Genomic DNA, 21,601 nt, shown 5'->3' on the forward strand with positions numbered 1-21,601 from the left:
ACCCTCCCAAACACTGAATGCCTTTTGTGGGGAAGCCTTGGAAATGTTTAGTGGAGCTGACGCCAGGCCATATTAGCACTGCCCGAGCCTGTCTGTCACTGGCAGGGCTGGGAGCCAACAACAACAGAACGAGGTGAGGCCCTGCCTCCTCCCTAATACGGGAAGGAATGAAGCCACTACTTCTAGCAGATTTTTTTTTTTGGTACCGGAATCGAACTCGGGTCCTCGAGCTTGCTGGGCAGGTGCTGTGCCACTGAGCTATATCCCCAGCCGAAGCCACTACTGAAAGCACAAAGGTACAGAATTTCCTGGTAGAGATGTCCTTCCAAGTCTTTACCAGCTATTTTTAGGGCAGGTGAGCGCCTCTGCTGCTGTAGCAGTGCACAGCGCTGAGAGCTGAGCTGCCCTGGGCCTTCTGTGATGGGCCTCGGGGCAGGCGCACAGCCCAGTGACCGCTCTGTGAGCGACTCCAGGAATGCTGCCCCCAGCCCGACGGCCCTGTCTGGCAGCCACAGGGAAGAGAACACAGAGGCATCCACAAGATCGAACTGAAAGCAAATTAATTTATAAAAAAAAAAAAAAAAAAAAAAAAGGAAAGAGAAAATTTACAGAAAACTCTTGAACAGAAGGTGCCGAGACGCAGAGGAAGAGAAGCGCGGGGACACGGGGGTCAGAGGGCCTGGAAGAGGGACCAGGACCTGGCGCAGAGCCCCCAGCCCACGTGCCTCCACGTCAAGGCTGAGGAAAAGAGGAAGTGCGCGGGGAGGCTGCCCTGCTCCCGAGCCTGCAGCCTCATCTGGGGAGCCGCTAACTATCCCGAGGCTCCGCCAGGCGCGGCGGGAGAGCAGAGGTTAGGGGAGTCACCTACTTGAGTCGTAAGAAGGAGGTGCTTAAGTGCTTTTCAACATTCTTAGGTTTTAAAAACTCCCCATCTTACAGCGCCCCATGCCTTTCAGGAGCTCACAGATGGGCCCAGGCAGCCCCTACTGCCCGACCTTCCCGTTAGCTACCGCAGGAATCCCCAAACACGTCCCTCCCAAGTACACATACGCTGACGTAACTAAGCAGATGACTTTTAAAAACAAACACAGAACTGACATTCAGAGGGAAGGGATCTCGGTGGAGCTGGGATGGCCTAGAACAGCGACAACCAGGAGCAGCAGGAGAGATTAGCATGAATGAATGGCGGGGGAGTGGGTGAGGGGACTGACTCGTCGCTACCCAGAGCCTCGGGGGCAGGTTCGGTGCCGCGCCCCATCCCCAGAGCTCTCCCTACAGCCTTATTCCACCTTCTTAAAGCTCACCCTCCCCGTGCGAAACAAGTGTAAGAGCTGGATAATTTTTAGAAGGGAGCTCCAATGTGGCTTTTAGAATCTTTCTACTTCCTTTTAAAGGGCAGTTTTTTTTATCCATACAAAATGCAGTAGTTCTGAGGGGAGCGCACCCTTGGAAGTGGTTCAGTAGAGCCTTGTATAAACACCTTTCCCAGCCCTTCGAGAGCAGCCGTCCCGTCCTATCCCTTCTGCCGGACATGACAAACACCTCTTAAACAGAAGTCCTTGAGCAATCCGATATAAAAGTGCACGCCTCTGCGGCATGTGGGGCTGTGGAGGGGCAGGAGGAGCTTTCCTTACGTAGTGATGAACTCTCCATCTGGGGGAGGGTCCCCGCGGCAGGGGAGGGCTGTTCTGGAACCGAGGTCTCCGTGGGGGTGAGGGAGGAGGTGTCTGGCTGGCTCTTCACTGTGGAGGTGGCACAGGGGTGACCGTGCCTGGGCTCGGAGCCGTGGGGTCCGGGGGCAGGGGAGCGCCAGGGTCTGCGGAGAACAGGAACGAGAATCAGCTGGGGCGTGCGGGAGGGGGTCCAGACCCGGTCTGCACACCAGACACAGGACGAGGCACGGCATGCGGTGGGTAGGCAGCTGAATGAGGTACCCACGACATACAACTTGCTTTGCCCATGCCGTTCATCCTAACTGGGGAAAATCGATCAACCCCAATCAGCCGCCTGCCCCTGAAGGAATTCTAAATGCTCTAAATGGGGCATCCGAATATGACGGGAACAAGCAGAGGAACGCCAATCATCATGCAAACAGGCAGCTGCTTTTCAAGTTTACAGCTGAGATGCTGTGTGCCACGGGACTCCTCCATGACCCACCAGTGGAAGGCCCCAGCGTCATCTCAGAGGCGGCAGCTGCCAGGATGGGGCATGGTGGAGGGCCACAGAGGCCCTTCCTCCTGTATTCTAAGTTCACCAGTGTTCCAAGGGATTGTGGAAATGCTAATGGTTGACCAATTCCCCACCTGCCCGCCCTGCCTCCCTGCAGACCCGTCTCCCTTTCCCTTCTCCCCGCCTGGCCCCTTCTCACCTGGCAGTGGGCTGGCACTGGGCAGGAGGTTGCCCTGAACAGCTGCCACAATGGCAGGGCTCTGGGCTGCGGCCGATCCGAGCCCCGGCCCGAGAGGCAAGGAAGATGGCATGGTGGTGGTCGCCGGCAGGTTAGGGTGTAGAGGGTTCGCCATGGACACAGGCAGGTTAGGTGGGGGGAGAGTGCCCGGGGCGAATGGGAGATGGTGGTGATGCCCATGCAGGTTAGGAGGCGGGAGGTTAATACTGATGGAGTCGGCTAGACTACCGAATGGGATGATGGATGGAGCAGGGGGAGGAGGCGGCATGCCAAAGGGCAAACCCAAAGGAGCATTACCCGCCACGCCTGGGTGCCCGCTGCCTGGCACTGCCCCTGGCATCACTGAGGGAGGAGTTTGTTGGCTGGGGAACGGTGAGGGGCCTGAGAACGGACATAAGGATAGAAGAGCTTAGAGGAGTAAAACCTCGCTTCACAACTTACTTATTTTTCTCTTTTTTTTTTTTCCTTTTTTGAGGCAGGGTCTCGCTGTGCAGTTCAGGCTGGCCTTGCGCTCACTGTGTAGCCCACAACTCCCGACCAGACTCGCTCACACAGCCTCCCAAATGCTGGGACTATAGGCATGTGCCACCACGCCCAGCCGCAACTTATTTTCACGGCAAGGATAAGCTGGACCCTTCTTGATGCCACCTTCCCTTTTTCCGACACTAGAGTAAATGTAAATCCCAAAGGCCTGGGTTTGGACAGAAATTCCTACTGACTCAGGGACATAACAGAGCTGGGTCTGTCTGTAGAAACTGACCAGTCCGTGCCTCCGGGCCCATCATGTCACCCCTCCAAAGGGAACTGGGTCATTCGCCTGGATTCCCGTAGTCAGCAAGAGCTCTGGAACTCACCACTTACCATGGGGTCCAGGGGCGGGTATCCCCGGAGGGACTGCCCCAGGCTGGAGGGCTCCAGCTGGCTGTGGCTGCTGTGGCCCCGGCGCTGGCCCTGCCTGCCCCATCTGTTCTGAAGGGCCCAAGCTTCCAGGAGGGACGCCACTGCCGGCAGGGGCAGGGGCCACAGAGGCTGGGGCCACAGCCAGGCCATGGACTGTGGGGGGCCCAGCAGCCCCTGGGGGGGGTATGGGCTGCGAGCCCGGGGGCAGGGCTGGCGGTGGCTGCTGCTGCTGCTGGTGCATCTGCTGGAAGTGCTGCTGCCGGGCCCGCATCTCCGCATACTTCAGCTGCTCCATGTGGAAGGCTTGCCGGTCGGCCAGGAGCTGCTGCCTCTGATACTCCAGCTGCCAGTGCCAACGAGCACTGTTACTGAATTTTCGGAAGCTCCCTTGGCAAATGCTTCGCCCCCTGCTTTGTCTTCCCTGAAAGACCCTGTTGCTCGTGCTGGTCCCGAAATCTAAACCCTTTGTCGTCCCCGTCCTTCCCACCCACCTGCCTTTAGCGCCGCGACCTTCCGCCTGCACTGCCTTCCACTGCAGCAGAGGTGATGCGACGGAAGCCCTGGCTCACTGCAGCCCCAAAGCTTTGAATTTACCATTAATTTGGAAAATGCTTCCCGTTCTTGTCAGTTCAACTCCTTTTCTTCCTTCAAAACTAGCTAGAAACTTAACCGTTCTCAGGAAGCCATCTAAGATTATCCACTGATCTGAAGTCTGACCCTTAACATCCCTTCAAAACATTCACTTAACGGGTTGTTTTTTGTTTTTTTTTTTTGAGCCAGGGTCTTGCTATGTAGCCCAGGCCAGCCTGGAACTCACAGTGACCCTCCTGCCTCAGCCTCCTGAGCACTGGGATTACAGATCTATCAAATATTTACTGAGAGTTTACTACTAGCGAAGCAGAAGTGGAATGCAGCAACTGTGAAGTCTAACTAACCTCCCTGTTCTGTGCAGCTGACATTCTGTGGGACCTCAGCCTTCAGCTTTCATGTCCTTGACTGCCCAGGGCTGATCTCCCCTGCCTAGGGGCCTCCTCCCCGTCAGCCTCAGCTCAGGCTTTCTGCCTTATGCCACCTCCCCGAATTACCCCAATCCTAACGAGGACAACGCTGGCCTGTGGTGGGGTTCCAGGCTGCTGCCGACCCCCAGGGGAGGCTACTCACTGCTTCTCGCTCCCGGTCCATGATCGTCTCCAGCTCCTCAAAGTGACGGAGTTTGATCTCCAACTTTTTCATCTGGGTCTCCACCAGCAGGGCCACCAAAGATTTAATCTTCCGCTCTTCAACAGCGGCCAAGTGCTAGGCAAGAAGAGGTGGGACAGCACATCAGCAAGAAGACCTGGCTGCAGACATTCCAGGGAAGACAGGACGGGCACAGGCCGGCAAGTTCAACAATGAATGTGCTAGCTGGGCACGATGGGGTGCACCCGTAATCTGGAGGCTGAGGCAGGAGGATCACCTTGAGTTTGAGGCCAGTCTGGGTTATACGGAGAGTTCAAGGCCAGCCTGAACTACATAGTAAGACCTTGTCTCAGGAAAAAAAAAATGAGTGGCAAGGGATGTGTGGTGGTGCATGCCTATAATACCAGCTACTTGGGAGACCGAGGAAAGAGGATTAAAAATTTTAGGTCAGCCTAGGAAATTTATCAACAGAGCAAAAACCCTGTCTTAAAATTTAAAAAGGGAGGCCGGGTATGGTGGTGCATGCCTGCAATCCCAGCACTCAGGAGGCTGAGGCAAAAGGACTGCTGCAAGTTCGAGGCCAGCCTGAGCTGTACAGTGAGTTCAAGGCCAGCCTGCCCTACAAAGTGAGACCCTGTCTAAAAAACAAAAACAAAAATATTTAAAAAGGGCCAGAGATGTAGCTCAGTGTGAAGGCTCTGGGCTCAATCCCCAGTAAAACATACACATACAAAGTCAAATAATTATAGGGCTGCAAACAGACCCAGAAGGTAAGAGATTCAAGAAGTTTAGAAAAGAAATGAGGGCCGGAGACATAGCTCAGCGGCACAAGCACCTGCCTTGCAAGTACAAAGTCCTGAGTTCGATTCCCGATACCCCCAAAAAAGAAAAGAAATGAAATGACTAACTCCCTCTCAGGATAAAAATAAAAAGGAAGGCTGAGGCAGGAAGATCACCATTGAGTTCGAGGCCAGCCTGGGCTATATGGTGAGTTCAAGGCCAAACTGAATTATGTAGCAAGACCCTGTCTCAAAAAACCAAAAATAAATTAAGCAAATTAATTATTTAAACAAATGCACCGGCCTTACCTTGGCCTTCACTGCAGCAGCAGCCAGGGCAGCGGCGGCGGCAGTGGAGAGGTTCCCCTCTCCAATGTCCCGCTCCACCTTTGTCTTCCTCTCCCCCTCCGGCTCCACCACTTCCTTCAACATTTCCTCCTGCCCTTCCTTGGGCTCCTTCTCCTTCTCAGGGTCAACTGCAGCAGAACAAGGGTCGGGTCAGGCCGACACAGCTGCGCGGCCCTTCCTGGAGCCAGCACCCCGCATCTGGGAGGCTCACCCATGGGGTCCCCGTCACTCTTCTCGGACTCCTTCTCACTGTCACCTTCTTTCCCTTTCTCCTCGTCCTTCTTGGGAGCCTCGCTGGTCTTCTCCTTTGCTTCCTCCTCTACAACCCCTCCTCCTTCTCGGGGCTCCTGAAGTCCCAGTGGAAGGAAAGGAGGCATCAACAGCTGGGGAGGCAGCCGCTCACACGGAGGGCCCAGGCAGGGGAGCGACTTCAGTCTCTGCAGAGTGCTCGGCCGCAGGAGACGCCCGGGCCAGCCTCCCTAGCACCACAGAGCAGCACCTGGCGCCCCCGCCCGGCCGAGGTCAACCCCTCTATACCTTGGGCTCCTTCTTCTCATCTGCGGCCTGGCCCTCCGCCCGTGCCTCGTCAGTCCCGCTCTCCTCTAGGCCCGTGGGGAAAGAAAAGGAAAGGAAAGGAAAGGGGAGGTGTCTGGTAACAGAGTCTGTCTGTGCAACCTATTTCCCACAACCCTTCTACCAGCCAAGACCTCAGGGAGAGGACCGGTAGGAGCCAAAGCCTCTGAGGTGAAGCCCTGGGGAAAATACAAAACCCACCCACTCTCCCATTCATGCTTTGCTCCGATGCCGATGCCTGCGTAGGGCAGAGAGAGCACAGGGAGGCAGGTGGTTGAGGCTCCTGGTCAAAGGGGAGAAATCTGGAAACCGGCCAGGCCTTACCAATGCGCTCAGGCTCGTCGGAGGTGGTTCCCGCAATACCGCTGCTCTCCAGACCGAAGGCCGGGTCTGCCTTGCCTGTCACCTTGGCTGCTTCCTCCACTTTCCGAACGTGGGCCTCCACCAGCGCTGTCGGCACCTCTTCCTTCATTTTGGAGAACTCCTCTGCAAGGCCCAGAGAGGACGTGGCTGGGGCAGCGCAGCCGGGCAGGTCCTAGCCCTGTGAAAGATCCCTCACAAGCCCGTCTGCTTCTCTAAGACCCATACGGACCCGAGACAGGTCCCTGAGTGCAGCCCAGCAGGGACAAAGCCAGAGGACAGCCAGGTGTAAGACTGTTTCACAGGCTGAGTGCCTGGCTCTTCAAAGTCAAACTAAGAAGGCTGGGCCCCCCATTACCTAGGGCTGACTTCGCAGCGGCAGAGGCGACTCGGGGGTCGACGACCGAAGCCAGGAAGGCAACAGTGCTCATGACGGGGTTGCCCGACTGGCTGAAGGGGACGGGCTGGTAGGCCAGGGGGCCCAGAGAGGCCTCCGAGTCCTCTAGGTACGGGTCTTCAATGGGAAGGCGGAGAAAATGCAAGATGCATTCGTCCTGCGTGCGGCTTCCCACGTGCTCGGACACTTTGTTCCAATCATCCTTGTACATTTCCAGGGCCTGGTGGGAGTGGTGGAGACACAACTCCGCTTACGTAACCGCTTTCCTCGAAGGTCAGCTCCCCCAGCCTACTAGGGACAGCGGGCTTCCAAGCTCTCTGTGTTCTGCTATCTGTGTGCTCTGCCAGGTCCAAGAGGAATCTCCAAGTAGCACTAAGAAAGCATATGGCTAGTGAAGGGGTCCAAAGCCCTGGCCTGGAGCTGTTCCTGGGGCAGGCACGAACAAAGGAAGAGACTAAGCAAGGTCACACCCTGCCCGTGACGGGCTGGGCTCTCCGCTCACGAGTGAAGGCGGCACCCTGGCCACCTCTGTTTTTGCAGAGCTGTCTTTCCCTTTCCCCCGTTACCTCCAGGAGCAGCAGGGTCTCCTGTTCCGTCCACTCTCGAGTGGCGCTCGCTGCAGCTTTGCTCTGCAGGGGAAACACGGACCGGTCAGGAGAGAGAAGCCTGCGGCCGCTGAGGAGGCGCCGTTCTGCACCCCAGGTGGGCCGCACCTCCTACCTTGGAGGGGACATTCTTCTTTGTGTACATGTCGGTCCGGAGCCCGAAGTTCTGCATGTCTGTTGGCTTCTCTTTGCCTTTGTCGGGGAAGTTGAGCATTTGCTGGGAAGCAGAGGTCTGCTAGTTGTGGAGGGGAAAGAGAGGGTGAGTACAGGTGGCCGCAGGAGCCGGGGGCAGACAGAGAGAAGAACAGACAGAAGGAGCTTCCTTCCCAAGGCCAGGGACGCCGCTGGGCGCGACTTCCTCCCTCACTGCTGCGGCTCCTCTGCTCTCATGTCTCCTCTTCCCGGGCAGGGGTCCCCCAGTAAAGGGGCGAGTAAGAAGCCCAGCGGGGTCTGCGCCCCACCTACCAGCTCTGGCTTGCCCTTAGCCGTCTCTGGCACCAGGTCATCCAGCTCTTTGCCCTTCCGCCCAGCCTTGGTATCAGCATCAACCTGGCGGCCCTGGGGGACAGAGCTTGGCGTCATGGAGGCTGGGCAGGACATGGCCAGGCCAAGGCCCTAGAGGCCTTGAGAGCAAATGCTGGGCAGCCCACGAGCTCTGGGGGCACTCATGCCACCGTTCCATGCGCCCTCCATGGTCAGTTACACATGTAGCTGGCATGATATGTGTTTGTATTCACATACATCTTTACAGGTTCTCTTAGGAGCTGGACGATTAAATTCTAGTCCTAGATTTGGTCCTCCATGGCCCTGGGCAAGCCACATAACCTTTCTCCTCTTAGATCTTACAATGGATGAAATGGAAATGAAAAAAATGGAGGTGATAAAAATCATGACGCAAAAATGAAAAAATACGGGCAACATGACAAAGCTGAAAAAGTTCACGCAGGTTCATTGCAAGCCATTTTTCTCTATCTGTCCCACCCCCTGCATTAGCCTTTCTTCTCCCTCAGGGAGCTCTCCCAGCCTCAGAGACCGAGGCCGAGAGGAGGCTAAACACAGAGGGATTATTTCTCTGGACCTGCACATGCCATGGAAAAGGAAGAAGCCTCAACATACTGCTGGGACTACAAGCCTAGAAAACCAGAAAAGAAAAGTCCAAAGAAGCCCAATCTCGCCCACCACCCTGCCCCCAGCGCCCCTCACCCTACCTGTGGGGTCTTGGGCTGCAGGGGCACCAGCCCCGACGGCGTGTCGGCCAGCACGTGGAAATGAGAGGTGGGTGGGGGCCCCATCGGGGTCGGCCGGCTCTCGGCGTCCACTTGGTAGTTAATAAGACCCCACTGTTCCAGGAAGGCATGAACTCTGGGGAGAAGGCAGAGCTGGGGTCACACGGGGGAGCCAGAAGGGTGCACGAGGAGGAGGGCATAAAGCTCCTGGCAGTGCACCCTCTTCCGTTCATTCTACTCCCCCCTGCCACCCTCCACCAGGTACACACTCCAGCCTGGGCCTCTCCACAGCTGCCGGTCTACCCAACACTCCTTCCCGGAGAGCCAGCGCATGGAATACTACCGGCTACAGACACACTTCTTTTTTGAGACGGGGTCTTGCTAGCAGTTCAGGCTGGCCTTGAGCTCACTTTGTAGCCCAGGCTGGTCTCGAACTCGCAACGATCCTCCTGCCTCAGCCTCCCAAGGCGTGCACCACCACGCCTGGCACACTTCTTCTTTCTCCTTTACTTCACATTCCAATCCCTAAAACCCCTCATTCCCCCCATCTGTCCTTGGCCTTTCCCCAGAAGGTGTTCTCCTGTCCATTTCCCTCTGTTCCCTACAAGCATCTCTAGCTCCGCCAAGACAGCCCCGGCAGAAGCCTACTTCCTTCCTCCTCTCACCAGCGAGACCCACCTCATGATGGCGCAGACATCGCCGGCCAGGTTACGGCGGCAGGCAGTGGAGGTGAGATACTCCTGGGGGTTCAGCCGGTATGTGTCAATCATGAAGTTTCGATAAGCCAGGTAGCTTAATTAGAAGAGACAGAAAGATGAACGAGAAGAGGAAGAAAGATAAATGTTGATGGACAACAGATGGGAAAAATGACTGAAAAAAAAGATTGAACAAAATCTGAGGGCCTGAAATGTGGTCAATGCAAGGGTTTCAAGCACTTCTTCTATTTTTCTTTTTTTTCTGGTGCTCGGAATTCAACACATGACCTCGCGCTTGCCAGGTAGGCGCTGTGCCGCTGAGCTATATCCCTAGTGCTCTTCTACTTTTTTTGATGGGTATTTTTAATTAAATGATCTTTCCCCTTATTATATTCGGGGATATTTCACCCAACTTTTTTTTTCCAATATGAGAGCTTGAATCCAGGGCCTTCACAATGAGCCGCATCCCCAGCCCCCTTTCTGTCTTGTGCTACAAGGTCTCACTACCCCACTAAGTTGCCCAGGCTGGGCTGCAACTTTCAACCCTCTTGCCTCAGCCTCTCAGAGAGCTGGTACTGTAGGTGCGTTCCAGCAATCCTTGTTGTTACCCACCTTCTGCACAGGAGTCTAAAAGTAAGAAAAAGTACCCTTGCTTACAACTCAGATGTTAAACCGAAGTGCCCACCCATGCATCCAGCCAGACAGCGTGGCACCGGAGAAATCTGTATTTTCTTTTTTTTTCTCCGGTACGGGGAACTGAACTCACGACCTTGTGCTTGCCAGACAGGCGCTCTGCCGCTGAGCTAAATCCCCAGCCCCGAAATCTGTATTTTCAAATCAGAAAGATCTAAGTTCAAGTCCCACTTCTACCAAGGTAACCTTGGCAAGTTACTTCCACGTTTACATTTTGAACTACTCATCCGTAAAATGCAACATATGTTGTAGACTAGAGAGGTCTGCAGAGTATTAGTACAGTGTCTGACATTGTAGCGCAAAAAGAGTAGCTGTTATAAAGTTTGGGAATATGAGCCCGACTAAAGGATGCAAGTCCTGATTTGACTACTCTAACTGTGACCTCATCCAAGTGATTTAAAACACCTATACCGTTTCCTACTCTGCACCAATCTCTTGAGTCTGCAGTGAAGATTCAATTAGTAGCTAGACATGGTGGAACATGCCTGTCATGACAGCTACTCAGGAGGCTGAGGCTGAGGCAGGAGGACTGAAAGTTTGAGGCCAACCCAGGCTACCCTACCTCAAAATAAACAATAAAAAGGCTGGGGAGGTATCGAGTGGTAGAGTGGCCCCCAGGTATCAGTATCAGGGGGAAAGAAAGATTACATCAGTCAATGCATTGGACCATTCTTTTAGAATGGTGTCTGATAGTAAATTTTCAACAGATGCAGCAATTACCATCATCTGCCCTTTTTTTTCTCTTTCTTTCTTTCTTTTTTGGATTTTTGCGATAGAGTCAGGCTGGCCTCAAACTCACTGTGTGGCCCAGGTTGATCTCAACTTTGGGTGATCCTCCTGCCTCAGCCTCACAAATGCTGGGATTACATGTGTGCGCCACCAAGCATGGCAATCATTTACTATTTTTTCAGACAGGGTCTCGCTCTGTAGTTCAGGCTTTCCATCCTTAAACTTACTATGTAGCCCAGGTTGGCCTTGAACTTGCCTCAATCCTCCTGCCTCAGCCTCCCTAGTGCTGGGATTACAGGCGTGTGCCACGATGACCAGCTCCCATCATTTACTATTTTATACCAAGAATTCAGTTCCTATTGCAGCCAGCAGTCTGGCACCTGGTCACTACTCTTCTCTCCTTTCACACAAACTGCTTTCCCCAGGAAGAAGGGAAACAGAATTATACAAGATGGGGAAGGAAATGTGGTAAGAGCAGAAGATATCCCAAAGAGGAGAATGTGGGGGACAGCTGCAAAGAAAGCTTGTTCGGGTCTCAGTTTCATCTACTTCACCAGGTACTTATCCTAACCTACCCATAAGCACAGAAAATTGTCAAGTCTCACCGAAAGCCACACAGATCTGAGTGGAGTAAAATCTTAGAGGAGATGAAGACTTCTGAGTCCCAGGCCTACTCTTTATGTACTTTCTCAGAAAGGAGCCTCCATGCCTTCATTCAGAGTTTTCCCTCACTTAGTTCCTTCTGCTTTTCTTTCTTTTTTATTTTTTTGAGACAGGGTCTCACTATGCAGTCTAGGTTGGCCTTGGACTCACTGTGTAGCCCAGGTTGGCCTGGAATTTGCCTCGATCCTCCTGCCTCGACCTGCTGAGTACTGGGGTTACAGACAAGCGCCACCACGCCTGGCTGCTTCTGCTTTTCTATCAGACCTCTTAGGGACCAGTCTGGCATAGTCATTTATACTTTATTTTATTTTATTTATTTATTTTTTAGTCATTTATACTTTAGTCAGAGCTATTCTTTGCATTATTGAATCTTTTCTCACAATAGCCCCCTGCCCTGCTTTCTCTAGGGTATCCTTTTTTTTGGTGCCGGGAATTGAACTCAGGACCTTGTGCTTGCCAGGCAGGTGCGTGTGTGTCTGGGGTGTCCTTTTATCTTGCTTTTTCCTTTCCTTTTTTTTGGCAGCAAGAATCGAACTCACAGCAGGTGCTGTGCCGGTGAGCTATATTCCTGGCCTGCTTCTTCCTTTTTTCCTTGGTCCAAGCTCCCTTTGCAGGGCCAGTTTCTCCCTCACTCTTCACTTTTACTCTGTCAAATCAATTTTGCCACTACTTGAAAAAAAAAAGCTATTGTTTGTGGTCAGATTTTACCTTCTCTCTGTCAATCTACTCACCCACCACAGTGGTAGGCTCTGAATCCAGGGCCTTTGCACTGATCGACACCTCCAGCTCTTTTTTTCTTTATTTTAAAACAGGGTCTTGCTAAGGTGCGTAGGGTGGACTTGAATTCCTGCCTCAGCCTCCCAGAGTGCTGAGACTACAGACATGTGCCACAAAGCCAGTTATCTGCATTTTAGATGATTTCAGTAATTACGGACTAAAAGGCTCTGAACTCTGTTAAAAGCATCTGAAACACTGGAGCAGATACTTGTTTTATACAGAACACCAGGGGGCCGAGGGTATAGTACAGCGGTGCAGTGCCTGCCTGGCAAATGTGAGGCCCTGAGTTTGATTCCCGGTACCCACAAAAAAAAAGACAAGCAGAACACCAATCTAAGCGCTGGCCTGCAGCTGCCTAACAGCCAAGTATCATGTCTTTGAGAGCCTAGCACAGTCGGGGGAGCCTACGGCACTCGTGCTGCAGCAGGGCGACTGTATCACTGAAAGCTCTAAAAGGTTCACCATCACTGGCCTAGCGCAACACATGGATAGATGGAACGCAAGAAATGTCGGCTGAACTGAATATTGCTGCGTCAGGAAGCATCAATTAGGACAGCAGAAGAAACAAAACCATGAACTGAAATTTCCTTACATCTCTGGAGTCTTGGACTTGTTCTTGCCATTGAAGAACTCAGGTAGAGCCCTCCGCTCAATAGCATGAACACTGCAAAAGAAGACAGAACAGATCCAGAAGGTGGCGGCGAGGGAGGAGGTGTAGGGGGACCTATCTTTGATAGGTCTTTATCTTCACCTCTGGGCCTCTAAGCTCCTGATGGACCGAGATGGGATCCCAACCAAATCACTCTACACAGGAATGGTCAAATCTTAAAACTCTTTTCCATCTTTCTTTTTTTTGTGGTACTGAGGCTCTCATCCACTTTTATTTTTTGAATCCTCGTTTATTTCTCCTCCAAAGGGAGGAAAGCCCAGAAGCTGGGGTGAGCAAACAGCTCACAGCTGTAGGAATCAGAAATTTGGACAGAACTTCCCACCACAGTTGGAGGACTCAAAAAGAGCTCGGGGGTTCCTGTTCAAGTCAAGTGGATCCTGGCGTATTTCACTGAGGAAGAAATAACTTATTTGCAGGAGACAGAGGAAGAAACAGCCCGCTGACCTCCCCAGAAGCAGGGAAATGAGGACTCAGTGGGAAGTTACAGCGGTACCTGTTGTAGTCAAACCAGGCAGCGTAGCTGGGAATGATGATGTGGTGGGTCTGCTCCGTCACATTGTCCTCGTGTAGGTCCGGATTCTTGGTCTGCTCCCCCTTGTTCCCCGTACTGCTCTCGTCCTCGTCCTGCAAGGACGGAGGCTGCTGGACAATAGTGTCCCCATCTCCCCAGCAACCCTCTGCTTCGCCCGCAGCCTGGGAACGGGGGCCGGGGAAGAACACCACGGCCCCAAGACTGGCGGGCTCAGAGTTCTGAACAGCCGCGAGACTGGTCTATGGGGGAGGTCTGAGGAGAAGGAACTTAATAATCACAAATCAGAATCACATAGAGAGGTAGGGCCTCTCTAAACTGGCTCCACCTTGCCCGTGGTCTCCATGCTCTCATCTTCCTGTTCATCTGAAAGAGACAGAAAGCAAGATGTACGGCTGGAGCCTCCCAAGCAGCCGGAGAGTCGCACTGCAACCCCACCAGCGGAGGACGAGGCGGCAGCTGAGCCCTCCCCAAGCCTCGGGCACTGCCTGCCCTGCCCCGGGCTCCCGTCTTACCCAGGTCGGTCATGGTGCCTCCTTTGACTGGGGCCGACTCTGAGTCCTTCTTAGTGTTGACTGTCAGGGGAAAGAGCCATTTTATCAGCCACATTATGCCAAAATCAAGCCCCGACCTGTCTCCTGTTAAAAGTCTAAGAGATCTCACTTTCTCTAAAAATTTTCTCCATCTGATCACAAAGTATAGTAACTTCCTCTAGTCACAACTGTTCTAGGGCAGTGGTGGCGAACCTACAGCACACATGCCACAGTGGGCCACTCATATTACTGAAAGCTCTAAAAGGTTTGCCATCGCTGTCCAGAGCTTAAAATCCCCTTGCTATTTTACCTTCTTCTTCAATCAAAGATTAACTTACTTATCTATGTATACTCATAAGTCTGTTCTCCCTCCCTTCCTCCTTTTCTCCTCTTTCTCTCTTTCCTTCTGAGACAGGGTCTCACTATGTAGCCCAGCGTGGCCCTGTGGCAACCTCCTGCCTCAGCCTCCCAAGTGCTGGGTTTACAGGTGTGCACCACTGCACCTGGTTCACTCCAGCCAGATTTTAAACATTTTTGAAAGTGGAGAACAATTTCATTCATTGAATCTATGTACAAAAGCTCAAGAAAACACCGAGAGGGAAACTGACTGACAAGGAAGTGGAAGGGAGAACTCAGCGCCCCCAAAGCCCATCCTGGAATATATTCCCAGAATAACAGAGGTCAGTCCACAGCAGAGATGGCAGACGGTACTGTAGAGCAGGGGCCTCCACAGTGAGCCTCTCCCATAAGACACAAAAGACTATCCACCGGAATACAGAAGAAAGCTATCAGGATGGATCTTTATTTTTTTTATTTTTTTATTTTTTTGGTTTTTCTCCGGTACCGGGAACCGAACTCACGACCTTGCGCTTGTCAGGCAGGCGCTTTTGCCGCTGAGCTAAATCCCCAGCCCCCAGGATGGATCTTTACATTTTTTTTTTTTTTCCGGTACCGAGAATCAAACTCACGACCTTGCACTTGCCAGGCAGGCGCTGTGCCGCTGAGCTATATCCCCAGCATTTGCTTTTATTGTCCTTTGTATTTTTCCTTTCTGTTCTCTCGGTACTAAGGATTAAATCCAAGGCTTCATACATGTCAGGCAAGTGCTCTACCACTAAGCAACATCCTCAGGCCCATTTTTCCATTTTTCAGGTAAAGTTGACATGTGTTTTATAACGATCCTAAAGCAGCAGTTTAATACTATCTGCATATAATTTATCCTTGAATAAATTTCACTGATACAAACCACAATCAAAAAGAATTTGGAGCCAGGTGTGGGGACTCATGTCTGTAATCCCAGCACTTGGGAGGCTGAGGCAGGAGGATTACCCAAAGTTTGAGACCAATCTGGGCTACATAGTGAGTTTAAGGACAGCCTGAAGTACATAGCAAGACCCTGTCTCAAAAAGGCCAAAGAGTTTGGAAGGCCAAGGATGCAGTTCTGTGGTAGGGCATGCAGAGCATATGCTAGCATGCACAAGGCTCTGGGTTCGACAGCAGCACAGAGGTGGGGGTTGGGGCCTCTAATTCCACAGTTGGCTGGATGATGCAGGAAGATCACAAACTCAAGCCCAACAATTTACCAAGACTCTACCTCAAAAAAATTTGCTTTTCAGTGTTTTGAGACAGGATCTTTCTATGTCATTCAGGCTGGCCTTAAACTTACTATGTACACCAGGCTGGCCTTGTACTTGTGGGTGATCCTCCTGCCTCAGTCTCCTGAGTGCTGGAATTATAGGTGTGTGCCATCACACCCGGCTCAAAATAAAATTTCTTAAAAAGGGCTGGGAATGTAGCTCAGTGGGATGGCCTGGGTTCAATTCCCAATCCTACCACAAAAAAAGAAAAAAAAAAAGAAGAACAATTTGGAGACAATTATCACTAGGCGCAAAGCATGTGTGTGATTCCTATCTGGATGTGAAGTGAGATTTTTCTGTGGTAATGATGATAAGGTCACGAACCATCTACGCTGAAGGGACAGCTATTCTAGACCTGGGGCTGGGCTGGGGAGAACCTCTCACTCGGGGGAGGGCACAGCACAGGCAGGACAGGGAGCGGGTGGGCCCAGGGGCCCGGCCCAGCCAGTACCTGTCTTGGGTAGCGTCACTTCCTCTACATTAGGGACTGGAGAGGGCTCGTCCATGTCCTTCGTCAAGTCTTCCTGCTCCTCTTCTCTGTGGCCACGCTTTGACTTGGTGTAAGGCGTGGAGGGGCTGGGAAGGGAAGGGGAAGAGAATCCGGTCGTCCCTGCACAACGTGCCCCGGGGTTTAAGGGAAGAAAAGCGAGATAGAACCCCAAGGGCAGAGAGGAGCACAGGCTTTTCATCTGTTCTTTTCTTTGGTACTGGGAACTGAGCTCAGGACCTTGTGCTTGCCAGGCAGGTGCTTACACCGCTAAGCTGTATTCCCAGGCCCCACAGGCTTCTCATCTGTGGTCCAACTCTTAGTTTACTGTGGGCCGGGACCAGAATGAACAACTGCGCAGCCGACACGGCCTCAGCCTTCTCTCAGGCGCCTGCGGTGCACAGCACACACAGGTCGGCCCAGGCCCACAGGCAGGGACGCGGCCTCCTCTCATCTGACACAAGCGGACAGAACGGTGGGTGCTGGGCGCACAGGGGATGCCATACCCTTTCTTAGCATTTTTCTTCTTAGCTTCCGGGGTTGGCGAAGGGGAAGGCGAGCACTTCCTTTTCTTATAGTTCCCCCCCTTCTTGTCACGGCGATCCGAGTCTGGGCTGTTCACCTGCAAGACAGACGACTGGTACGAAGGTCGGCCCTCGACCCCCACAGAAGACCCCAGGGAGGAGGAGTGGGGTTTGCACCTCGTCTGTCAGTGTCTTAGCTGAAATCTTCTTTCGGCGCGAGACAGGGCTTTTATCTTCATTTACTTCATAGTCTTCCTCATTCATCCATTCATTGAAGGTGTCTGTGTCCAGGATCCACTTTGCATGAATCTAAAGTACAAAGGCAAGCTAGGTGCGGCGGCACACTTCTGTCATCCCAGTGCTGAGGGAGGCTGAGGCACAAGGATTGCAAATTTGAGTCCTGCTAGGGTCATGTATCGAGACTGTCTCAAAATAAAAATTATGAAAAAAAAAAAAAGGAGGCTGAAGATGTAGCTCAAAAAAAAAAAAAAAAAAAGATGTAGCTCAGTGGTACTGTATTCTTGGGTTTGATCCCTAGTACTATACTAAAAAAAGCACACACACACACACACACACACACACACAGACGCAGACTGCTGAGAACACAGAAAGCGTGGCTCTGCAGGAGGACCGTCAGCGGAAAAGCCCAAGGGCAGCGCTTCACCACACAGCGGGCTCGCCCTATCGTCTCCTAGCGTGGCCGCACAGAAAAGGCTCACCTTCCTAGGTTTCTCTGGCGTTGGAGCATCTTCCACTGATGCTTCCACTTCACTGGCTGGGATCCACGTGTCGTAGCTGCCGGGGAAAAGGAGTGGTGTGAAGCAGAGCCAACGGGCCGGAGCACAGAGAAGTAAAGTATAGGTCTTTCCTCTTCCATTTACAAAAGAGATTGGCAGCTGGCATATTTATTGGTACGATTGTTTTTCCAGTTAGTACTGGAACTCTTTTCAGTATAATGTAATAAAGCCACATTTAAAAACATTTTTAAAAATGAGGGGGCTGGGGATGTAGCTCAGAGGCACAAGTGCCTGCCTGGCAAGCGCCAGGTCCTGAGTTTGATTCCCGGCACCAAAGAAAAACCCTTCCTCAACACAAAGAAATGATAAGTGTTTGAGGTGATGGATATGTGAATGGTCCTGATTTGATCTGTGCATGTTGTACACATGCGTCAATAAATATAGACACTGTACTCTGTGCACACGTGCAGTTACTATGGGTCATTTAAACTTAAAAAATAGAGAATGAAAAGAAACAGTTTATATAAATTTTTTTTCTTTTTTTTTTGGGTCTTTGTGAGACAGGGTCTCACTATGCAGTTCAGGCTGGCCTGCAGCTCACTTCGTAGCCCAGGCTGGTCTCAAACTGGCAATGATCCTCCTGCCTCAGCCTCCCGAGTGCTGGGATTATAGGAGTGCACCACCACACATAGCATATATAATTATTCTTGACTTAGTATGTTTTCCTTGGAAACTTCTTTTTTTTGCAGTAGTGGGGACTGAACCCAGGGCCTTTATGCTGAGCTGATCTCCAGACCTTCCCTGCTTTTCCTGGAGAAAAGGTCCTGCTGAGTTGCTGAGGCTGAGCTCCAACTTGTGATGCTCCTGCCTCAGTCACCAAAAGCGCTGAGATTACAGCAGTGTACTACCACACAAAGCATTCCTGCTGACTTTTTCTGTACAACTTTGGTTTTATAAAACTGTAATCATAATACATACTATTCTGACGTTGTTGTTAGGTGGTACTGGACATCAAACCCAGGACTCACTTGGCTACACTCCCAGACCCAGGCCCTAGGTATTATTTTACAAGCAAATTTTTTGGCAGGGAAGGGGTATCATCCCTGAACTCAGGGCCTCTGTAATAAGCTACAGCCCTAGCCTTTTTTCTCTTTTCTTTTCTTTGTGAAGACAGGATCTTTCTATATAGCCCAGGCTGGCCTTGAAATCGTGGTGATCTTCCTGCCTCAGCCTCCCAAGTGCTGGGATGACAGACATGAGCCCCCATGCCCAGCTGAAGCTCACTGGGCGTGATACACAATAGCTCACTGGCTAACTACATAAATTTGCTGAAATTTTCCTACTGTCAGATTGTTTTCATATTTATTTATCAAAAAATTATATTGGGAAACTTGAAGGTGTAGGTCCGTGGCAGAGTATGTGCTTAATGTAAGTGAAGTTCAAAAAAAAAAAAAAAATGTAAGTGAAGTTCTGGGTTCAATCCCCAGAACACAAAAACAAAATTGGGATAATAGGGGCTGGGGATTTAGCTCAGCGGCAAAAGCGCCTGCCTGGCAAGCGCAAGGTCGTGAGTTCGGTTCCCGGTACCGGAGAAAAACCAAAAAAAAAAAAAAAAAAAAAAAAAACAAAATTGGGATAATAATTTTGGGGGGGTGGGGCTAGTAATTTAACACAAAGCCCCAGTTCTTTTAGCCTAAGCCTCATCCAGTAAGTTTTAAATCTCCAAAAGAGAGAAAAAGATTGCCGACAGATAGGAGAACAAATGCTTGCTTGCTCTGCTAGATGTTCCAGCGCTTCCAACTTTGGCTCTTGCGCATTGTTCTTCATGTCTTGGCCATGATTTTCTAAAAACCCGCCAACAGTGAGCTCGTTAGTTTCTAAACGGTCCTGAGCAAAAGCCTCTGTATGACTGGTTGGTTGCTCCAGTAAACTGGCTGGAGATGTTGAAAATTCATTGTCCACAGCATTTGGCGTAACGTCTGACAAAAGTTGGTCTGCAACAGGATTTTCAACCACATCATCCGCTGATGATTGTTAGTGGTTTCTGCAACTTTATGAAGTGGAAGGGGCTTCATAAGACCTGGCTGCGCTTGAGGTACAGGTGCAGGGGGTCTTTTTCCTTCACTATGATTGTTTACAACAGGGCTCTGCTGTCTGCCTCGCAGCAGCGGAGACATACACCAACGTGTTTTGGGGATCCCTTGCATATTTGGTTCTCCAGGTCGTTCATGTTTATTTTGAGGTCCAGCCACAAATTCACCTGCTTCATCAATCATCATTCCCTTTTTATCCAGTTTAAAGGGGCTGCCAAAGGTATGCAGCCCTCCAGGCTGATCAGGACCAAGTTCTCTCGGTGGAGAACTCAACCTTACCTGTCAGGATAGTAGCCCCAGTGCAGAAGAACCTGCTTATCTCTCTTCATGACTGGTCGGACCCACTCCTCTGGGGATAGAGACAGAGAAGAGAGAGATAAGCTAAGAGGGATCACAAAAAGAATAGCTGACAAAACTCCTAAGCAGGCTCTCTGCTTTTGCAGCAGAGAAGTTGGAATAAGAACTCAAGACAAGAGAGTTCAGGGTGGAAAGGAGAGAGGAACCCAGGCGCTGCCCAGCGACGACAGCAGTCCTCCACCTCCTAGTCCGAGCCACCCGTGCGTGGCCAGAAAACGCTCTCACCTTCTTCTAGGTTTCCTGGGACAGGATACACAACATGGGAAGCATTGCTCTTATCTTCAGTGACTGTTCCCTGGAGGGCACAAGGAGAACCAGGTAAACGCAGCCTCCTCTGAATTACTCTTGAGCATAAATAAATCACAAGAAGACGAAACTACACATCTGCCTGCCTCATGACCTTCTGCTTGGAAGTCAGTCTACATCCTCTCAGCACATCAGCTGAGTGGCTGAGAAAAAACCTGGAATTGTGCTAATAATGGAGGAAAAAGAATTAAACATCGCTACAGATAACCCACGGGACAGAGTATCTACACATGGGAAACTTAAAACTGGCAGTATGTGTCTATCAATTTCATTTGCTGCTTATAAAGTTCCAAAGAGCAAGAGTTTCATTTATCTGAAGTCAGGTGACTTCTAGCTCAGTGGAAGTGGGTGCTTTTTCCCCAGCCCAGTGTAGTCTCTGGGAACAATAATCCAGTCCCTGCCGGCCCTGGGAAATGGGAGAAGTGGCGAAGAAAAGAAAAGCTCAAGGCTTATTTTTTCTTTTTTCCATTACTGGAGACTGAACCCAGGGCCTCCCAATGAACTACATCTCTAGCTCTTTTTAATTTTGAGATAGAGTCTTGCTAAGTTGTCTATGCTGGCTTCAAAGTTGTGATCCTCCTGTCTCAGCTTCCCAAGCTGCTGGGACTATGGATTTGCAACACTGGGCCCAGTTCAAGGTTTTAAGTTTTGACTTTGCCAAGTAAAAGAAAGCCATCTATGCAGTAGAAAACATGCTACTTCAAACCAGACATGGTGACGCACACCTACAGTCCCGACACTCAGGAGGCTGAGGCAGGAAGATTACCTCACCTAAGTTCGAGGACAGCTTGGGCTACATAGTGAGTTCAAGGCCAGCCTAAACTACCTGGTGCGACTGTCTCAAAAACCAAAACCAAAACCAAAACCAAACCAAACCAAACAAAAACCAACCCCCCAAAAAACCTAAAAAAACACAGTACTTCAGGGCCACTTTCTGGTATGGAAAACTTTGGGGAACGTCATGGAGTTCTGAAATATCTCCTGACCTGACACTCACCTGGTGCCTCTTGACAATGTCCTTTAATTTCCCTAGCAGTTTGGGTTCAATATCTGGACATAGAAAAATGTTAGGTCGAGACAGGCAATTATTCTGCGGGAGAGGAAACAGATGGTAATGAGGTCATGGGTAGAAGTGTTCTGAATTCTCCCCGAGGGCAGGGAAATGGAGGTTCCCATCTATTACCTGTACCAAGGACTTCTCAATGGTCATGAACATTTCCACGTTGCGGTCCATGCGGGATGGATTCTGGAAATCATATCGCCGCCTTACAAAGAGACAATAAGAAAGAAAGAGAGACAATAATCTAGTGAGATACAGTTGATGTCTGTGACCTTTTTTTTTTCTTTTGTTTTTTTTTCCCCCATTATAGGAGTGCACCACCACACATAGCATATAT

General features: G+C 51.2%; 1 protein-coding gene across 8 annotated transcripts in view; it reads right to left on the bottom strand.

The window, feature by feature from the left end:
* Positions 1-895: 895 nt before the first annotated feature.
* Smarcc2 (SWI/SNF related, matrix associated, actin dependent regulator of chromatin, subfamily c, member 2) overlaps positions 896-21,601 on the bottom strand; it is a gene marked incomplete at its 5' end in the record, with an annotated part of 22,337 nt that continues 1,631 nt past the window's right edge. The window contains 27 exon segments of one of the 8 annotated variants that reach the window (XM_013520820.1): positions 896-1,816; positions 2,369-2,434; positions 2,705-2,788; positions 3,269-3,650; positions 4,469-4,603; positions 5,575-5,741; positions 5,825-5,960; positions 6,151-6,215; positions 6,511-6,672; positions 6,905-7,163; positions 7,510-7,572; positions 7,664-7,780; positions 8,014-8,106; positions 8,757-8,910; positions 9,453-9,566; positions 12,924-12,995; positions 13,495-13,625; positions 13,859-13,896; positions 14,046-14,105; positions 16,152-16,276; positions 16,694-16,809; positions 16,889-17,020; positions 17,431-17,506; positions 19,821-19,890; positions 20,124-20,193; positions 21,202-21,294; positions 21,388-21,469. In XM_013520820.1, coding sequence (XP_013376274.1) covers positions 1,740-1,816; positions 2,369-2,434; positions 2,705-2,788; positions 3,269-3,650; positions 4,469-4,603; positions 5,575-5,741; positions 5,825-5,960; positions 6,151-6,215; positions 6,511-6,672; positions 6,905-7,163; positions 7,510-7,572; positions 7,664-7,780; positions 8,014-8,106; positions 8,757-8,910; positions 9,453-9,566; positions 12,924-12,995; positions 13,495-13,625; positions 13,859-13,896; positions 14,046-14,105; positions 16,152-16,276; positions 16,694-16,809; positions 16,889-17,020; positions 17,431-17,506; positions 19,821-19,890; positions 20,124-20,193; positions 21,202-21,294; positions 21,388-21,469 — 3,139 coding nt within the window. 8 annotated transcript variants of the gene reach the window in all.

The sequence above is a fragment of the Chinchilla lanigera genome, unplaced genomic scaffold, assembly GCF_000276665.1.
Source record: "Chinchilla lanigera isolate Chin_1 unplaced genomic scaffold, ChiLan1.0 scaffold00057, whole genome shotgun sequence".
Lineage (NCBI taxonomy): Eukaryota > Metazoa > Chordata > Mammalia > Rodentia > Chinchillidae > Chinchilla > Chinchilla lanigera.